General features: G+C 45.2%; 1 protein-coding gene across 1 annotated transcript; it reads right to left on the bottom strand.

Annotated features, from left to right (window-relative positions):
- Window positions 1-3,260: 3,260 nt before the first annotated feature.
- Window positions 3,261-6,894, bottom strand: LOC138622194 (caspase-7-like). The gene is made up of 4 exons (XM_069700777.1): window positions 6,484-6,894; window positions 4,905-5,068; window positions 4,667-4,793; window positions 3,261-3,863 (listed from the first exon to the last, which is right to left on the bottom strand). Exons 1-4 carry the CDS (start codon window positions 6,698-6,700, stop codon window positions 3,547-3,549), a joined length of 825 nt encoding a protein of 274 aa, XP_069556878.1. The 5' UTR covers window positions 6,701-6,894; the 3' UTR covers window positions 3,261-3,546.
- Window positions 6,895-7,341: the final 447 nt, after the last annotated feature.

The raw sequence follows: 7,341 nt of genomic DNA, 5'->3' as shown, positions 1-7,341 counted from the left end.
TTGTCTTTAGTATGAGTAACTCATTTCCTGCCGGTCGTTTATCTGAATAGAAACCAATCCCAGTTCAATTCAGGTAAAATAAACTGGTCATGTTTTCAGGTAAGCAGACGAGTGACAACTAATCCTGAAGAACAAACACATCGGGGAGTCACGTGGAAAGATTCCACAACGCTGTTTCCTGGCACATGAAGAAAAAGACAAAAGTTACGCAATGCCAACTCGTGATCATTCAAGGGAAGTCCATATATGGTGACAGGTGTAAAGAGCGGTGTGGCTACAGACATGAGATACACTCACTGAAAGCAGCAAACACATCAGTACAAAATACACAAATATATATGTTACTGTGCAGAGAATAGAAGTTTTGACTTCATGTCCTCATTGATTCAGATCTTTCTACGTCAGCTGCTGCTTCCTGATCTGGAGGATGTTCTCATTTACAGTTTTATTGGCATTGGGATAACCGAGCACCTGATGTCCATAACCTCCTAAAGGACCCAAAAGGAACCCGTAGCATCTCTTCAATGACCCCAAGAGAACCTGGTACCTTCTCCTTGACGACTAAAATCGCCTCAAGGACCTCTAGAACCTCCTCGGTGTCCCCAAGGACATCCTAAAGGACACATAAAGTCTTCTCAGGAAACCATAAAACCTCTTAAAAGACCATTAATCTCCATAAAACCCTCATCGTCCTAAAAGAATATATAGAATGTCCTCATTGGAAACTAAAACCTCTTAAACTAACTAAGAACCTGTTCTTCGAACACCAAAACCTCTAGAACCTCCTTAATAGACACTAGATCCTCATACAGGACGTCCAGAGTCTCCACGGTCACTTTCAGAACCTCTATCAATCGAAAACCTCTTCAATGACCCTTAAATCTCCGATAGGACTCGTAGGAAGTCTTCCGTGACCAGTAGAAGTCCCAACATCCCAAAGCATCTCTAGAACATCTTCAATGACAACTAAAACCTCTTATCCAACTCCTAGAACCACAAAAATGGCCACTCGGTCCTTCGAAAGAACCTCTAGAATCTTGTCCATGGAGCCTAAAGGGCCGTCGTAACCTTTTTAATACCCATGAAAACCTCCTTTAGGTCACATAAAACCACCTCAGCGATCTGTAAAACGCCCTCAAGGATTTCTAGAACGTCCTCGAAGTTCTTCTTTTAACCCTCGTGTTGTCCTTGGGTCAAAATGCAGCTGTGTTCAACCAATTTCTATTTTATTTTCATATTTTTTAGGATCATTGGTGACAAAGAGGCTGTGAGGGTTTCTTTAAAGAATGATGACCAATGATCCCAAAAAATATAAAAATATAGAAATAAACTAGAACTTGGCTGAACACAGCTGCAGGTCATTTTGACCCGAGGACAACACGAGGGGTTAACGTGTTCTCGCCTGCTTTTTTTTTTTTGTTGGTCTTTTTACCAGCAGACATCAGAGAACTGAAAGTGTTTGTGTTCCACTGACATCATGCCTTTATGTAACACAAATTACATAACTGCTTCAGCGTTTTTTACACTCAGGACAGAGAGCGATACATTAAACCCACCGAAAGTTCAGGTGGAGTTTTACAGCTGTTTTTTCTTATCTCTTAACAGATACAAAATTGTCGTCCCACAGATGATTATGATTATAGATCGCATTATTTTTACTGATGATCTCTGTGAGCAAAAAATAAAGACAAGCGATGAAACCTGTTTGTGCCTGAAGGTTTCCGTCGACCCCTTCACGAGTCAATAGTAGGGTACTTCAACAGAGGCGCGCACGTGTACCTGATGATCTGTTTCGTGCAAACCGTGTCAGGTTATCTTTCTTGTAAAAAAAAATCCATGAAGGACATGTTTGACATATTCTGCAGTAAGGAACCTCATCCTGTCTTACTTCCTGTAGAAAATCCGAAGATATAATGAAGGAAATGTTTCAAAAAAACAACGTCAGTTCTACGGTTTGCCGTGCACCCGTCCTCAAGTGCCCTCAACCGCTCCTCCGTGAGTCCATGCAGGTGGGAAGAATCTGCCTCTCCAAGCATCAGCGTTGCCCTGAAAAAAAACCCCGCCGTTTGCCAACATGGACAGTAGGCTGCTTCCTGCCCGGCAATAAAAAAGGGCTCGCCAGTAATTCGGACCTCTGCTGGTCAAGCACCTGTTGTGGCTCGAATGTACACAACACATCTACCACTGGCTGGTCCCCCCCCTCCCCCCTTCCATTGCCCACGAGGATATTAATCCCTGCTCTCTCCAGGACGGGAAACAAAGACCGGGGTCCCCTTCCTTGCAGGCCTTCCTTATACCCCTCTGCACCTGGATCAGGGCCCGCTACGCTCTTTGTCGGACCTCCAGTAAAAGGGTAATCAAAGAGCGACCGACCGGAGACACCCCGTTGCACCCCTGGCACCCACCTGGTCAGCAGATTTTGGCTCTTTACTCGGGTACCGACCCTTGCGGCTAGAGTCCGGGAAGACGGCCCCCTGGATTCGTATGAACCCCGTATCGGTCCCCAAAGAATCGACCTAACGGTTCCACGTCACTCGCATCAAGTTAAGTCAGTCAAAGAAAGACCTCTGCAGCCCACCTCCAGACCCCGACACGCCAGCCGCCATTAAGCAGGACCTCGCAGAGTCCCTCTTGGGCTGGGAGGGTTACGTTCCCCAACAAGCCCTCGAGGGTCTCTGAGTTTCATGGATCGTGTTTTTTGTTGTTGTTGTTTTTTTAGTCTGTTGTATGCATGTTCCAATCGTGCTGTCATCTCAGGCCCTCCGACACTCCCACTCACCTGCTCACCTGTTCCTAATTCCCATTTCAGCCACCTACATACATACAGGGTTTATTTCCATTTGCCCTCTGCCCTTACGGCCTATCCGGGTGCTTTTACATCCTTGTTTCCTTTCGTTTTTGTCTAAGACATTTTAACTCGTGCACATGCCTACGTGTCGAGCTCTTGCGTCCGTGTTTGTGAATCGCGTGACGGGTAAAGGAGTGGAGAGATAAACGGAGATTTACGATCGTATCAGTCTGTAATCCGGGGGCGTTATCGTAACAATCATACTTTTACGATCAGGTGGTTGTCAAAGCAGCCTGCAAAACTCACCAGTCAGCAGGTCGTAAGGTAATGCGACAGGCTGAAGGAAGGCTTTTGATTACCCGCCTTCGGTTTTGTTTTGAGCACCAGGTGTGCATGATCGACTTTCATTTTCACTGAGGTCAATGAAAACTGCAAACGAAGTGCACAAAGTCTATTCGTGCTGCTCCAATAAAAAGATAAAGTTACATTTACTGTTCATTAATACATAAACACACGGGGGCATTTCATAAAACGTTCACGTTTAAACATATGACAGGTGTGTACAGTATGCGCACAATATTTCAAGCATTTTCCTCAAAAGATTTTTTTTTTTTACAGGAAGTCCGACAGCGTGAGGAAATTACAACCCGGGTTGTTACTGCGGTGAAAATACCCACAAGCAACCTGCTGATATGTTATCTGTCTGCATTCCTGCTCACAATTTTTGTCCTCGTACAGTCAATCGCGTTCGCTGCAGTCTAACTGATGGAAGGAGTCCGTGTTCTGGTGATCTCGGTGCCGACCAGTGACGTGGCCGAGATTCCCGCGGCCCCGCTGTCCTCCGCCGGCTCCGCGAACGGGAACACCTCTCTGGTCAGTCGCGTCAGCAGGCACGGCATCTCTTTCTTCCCACCCAGCGAGCGACCTTTGGCCTGGAAGTTGTACGCCACCCTGTGGGAGAGGCGGGTCATCAGGCGGGTCAGCTCCAGGTTACGGTTGCCCTCCTCCTCCAGCAAAGAGCAGAAAGTCTGCAGGAAGATGGATCCCTCTGCTTGGTGCATGAAAGCTCCGTAACCTGATGGAGAGGACGGAGGGAGCGGAGGTCAGACACGGATATTTAAACATTTCTGGTCTCTGGGAAATATTCAAAGTTTTGAACGTTAACGATTGTAGTGTCTACCGTCATTTTCATGTCCATTAGGGAGTTGTACTGATCAGTAAAAAGGTCATAATGGGTGTTTGGGAGGTTAATGGTCACTGAAGAGGTTCTACGGGTCATTTAGGAGGTTTAAATGAATCACGAAGAAGGTCCTTTGGGGTACTTTATGGGGATCTGGTAAACAATGAGTTGGTTCTATATATAGGTTAAGAGATTAACTTGTAAATAAGAAGGTTCTGGAGGTGCTTTTGGAGGTTCTACCTGTTCTGTAGGATATGCCAATGGTCTAGTGTTGGGTAAACAGGTTCCAGGGATCCTTTAACCCTCGTGTTGTCCTTCGGTCAAAATGACCCGCAGCTGTGTTCAACCAATTTCTATTTTATTTTCATATTTTTTGGGATCATTGGTGACAAGGAGGCTGTGAGGGTTTCTTTAAAGAATGATGACCAATCATCCCAAAAAATATAAAAATATAGAAATAAAATAGAACTTGGTTGAACACAGCTGCGGGTCATTTTGACCCGAGGACAACACGAGGGTTATGAGATTCTGGTGGTCACAAAAAGTCCTTGAGGAGGTTTCAGAGTAGTTAAGATAGTTTTATTGGTCACTGGGAAGGTTTATGGGTTGTTGAAGAGGTTCTACTGGTCCCTGAGATGGTTCTAGGGTCTGTTGAGGTTGGTTCTAGTGGTGTAACTGCTGGAGGGCCGGGTGCTTACCTAGGACTGTGGCGTACATTACTGCTGTATCCACAGGAATAGAGAGTTGCTGTGAGAAGCTGCTCTCTGTGGTATCACCAGCTGAATCCACCTCCACTCCATCGTCCAGAGCGGCTCCGCGACACGCCTGCAGAGACAGCAGCGGGACAACGTCTTCAGTATCTCGGGTCGTCAAGGAAACAGATCATTTTATCCCCTCAACATGACTCAAAAGGCTCCTCTCCTCCCCGCCACCCACCTGTATGAGGAACACTTTGGTCTTTTCCTCCATGTGTTCGTTGTCAAAGTACGAGAAGATCCGAGACAGTTGGACAGGTTGGCCGTCGGCGCCGAACACGCAGCCCTCCTCCCCGTGAGACGACAGGACGGCCAGGAAACAATCCTTCACGGGCCTCCTGCTCTCTGCAGCACAAACACAAGCAGACACGTTAATTATGCACTTCACACAGTCATTATACAGTCATGCAGAGACACATAAGAAATGGGTTGCACAAGACAGAACATAAGGTACACATGAGCTCACTGCAGGTACGCCTCTATTACAGTGCACTCATATTTACTCTCGACGGTGTCGACAGAAACCTTCAGGCACAAACAGGTTTCATCGCTTATTGTCTTTATTTTTTGCTCACAGAGATGAACAATAGGACGGCCTCTAATCATAATCATCTGACAGTTTTATCTATTTGAGATAAAACAGCTGTAAAACTCCACCTGAACGTCCGTCGGGTTTAAAACAAACACTGAAGCAGTTATGTAATTTGTTTTATGTAAAGACACGTTGTCAGTGAACGTCAATAATGCTGACCTAGGTGACTTTTGGGAGATTCCAGGCGTCGCTGTGGAGACTTTAGAGGTCCTTGAGGAGGATATTGTGGCCATTGAAGAGGTTCTACCGGTACTTTAAGAGGTTCTTATGGTCCGCGAGAATGTTCTTGAGGTCCTGTAACATGTTAAGGCTCTTGAGGAGGTTTTACGGGTCACTGAAGAGTTTCTATGTGATATAGGGGTCACTGAGTAGGCTCTAGAGCTACCAGTAGCCCGCGACCCGGTTCTGAGATCGCGGAAGGTTCGAACAATATGCAGCGCTTCCCGTACGCAGTATATTTGGAGATCCATCTCTTCAGCCTGTCCGAGAGAACGACGCTATCAACGCGATCGATTAACTTCGACTTAGAGTTTAGACTTCATCAGTCTCACAAAGTTGTTATCACAGCAGCATAGAAACACATTTTGGAAAAAAAACAAGTGAGCTACGCAGAGGTCAGAGGACACAAACGCAGCAGAGACTCTCACGCTGACCTGGAAACAAACGGATGAACATAAATTAGGTAAATAAAGTAAATACCACATTTTCAGCTTGACAGCAACAGTTATAAAGGGTTTTCAAAATAAAAGCCCTCCAGCTTCACACAGGGTCCAGCCATATACTAGATTTTTACTGAGACGTGTATCTTTCAGGAAGGGCAGGGGATCCCAATCGAAGGAAAACACTAGATTTTATGAATTAAATCTTATATTAGAGCGATTTATTTGACACTTTTCAAACCAGTTTGGCTGCACAAGAGTTGCGTGCACTGCAGGAGGCATTTGGAAATATTTCAAAACATAAAGAAATGTAAAAAAAAATTTAAAAAAAATAGTTCACATGCAGCTGAATTTAAGCTGTTGTGACACAAAATGTGTGCGGTGGAGAATTAATTTGTTATTGTTCACGTAAAAGAAGCTGATTCTGCACAGTAACAGATATATTTCTATATTTTTGACCTGATGTGCAGGATAAAAAGTGTTGCTGGTCTGCTGGAACCAGACGTTACCTTTGAAGAACAGCTCGTAGATCTCGTCACCGGTCAGGTCGTCGTACAGCTCCACCTTGAAGCCCAGCTTGCTGAGGGTGCGGTGGATCTTCTTGGAGTCCCTCTTGGCTCCCAGTCTCCCGCTCAGCTCCACCCCGGGGTCGAACCGGACCACGGACACCACCACCGCCCTGTTGCACTCCCCCCGCTCGTCCCGTTGTTTTCTCCACTGCAGCATCGTCGTTCGGGTAGAAAGTCTCTGGAAGAATGAACGTACACTGTGGTTGTCAGAGCGCTGTCATACTTTGACTCTTGGCTTCTGCACGTCTAGTTTAAAGCAGAGCTGTAAAGGTGTAACCACGCCTACACACAATATAATGACACTTGCGGTTGTGAAGTCAAAGGAAGTGTTGCGCAACTCTGTCCTTTTCATTCCCGTGCTGGGACACAAGGGCGTGGACTCCCACCATATGTTTCCCTCAGGTGTGTTTCCAGCAAGTGTGTTTGCTTTTCCAGGCTGTAAATCATGTTTAAATCACTTTTTTTTTTTTAAATTACATTTATATATTCATATTAATAATCCGTTCTTCTCAGATAAATAAATGAACAAAGAAAGAAAGAAAGAAATGCATGTAAAATAGAAATACAAAAACAAACAAAAAAAAAAAGATATAAATTAAAACTGTACGTCGGGGATCCAGCGGGTCGGAGCCGCCGGCTCCCCGACGTGCAGCACGCCAAGGTCCGCATATTCCCCCCTTGCAGTTTCATTTTTTTTCTCGATCTCGTTCCCTACTCTTCTTTAAAAAAAAACAAAAAAAAAAAACATATATTATTAAATATCTTCCTGTAATGTGTAGTGTATGCAAAACTTTTCAC

This window comes from Brachyistius frenatus, unplaced genomic scaffold, assembly GCF_029030835.1.
Source record: "Brachyistius frenatus isolate BFR_SWC_R1_liver_20210118 unplaced genomic scaffold, ASM2903083v1 Contig_35, whole genome shotgun sequence".
Classification (NCBI taxonomy): Eukaryota; Metazoa; Chordata; class Actinopteri; family Embiotocidae; genus Brachyistius; species Brachyistius frenatus.
This window is presented reverse-complemented; position numbering and strand designations above follow the sequence as displayed.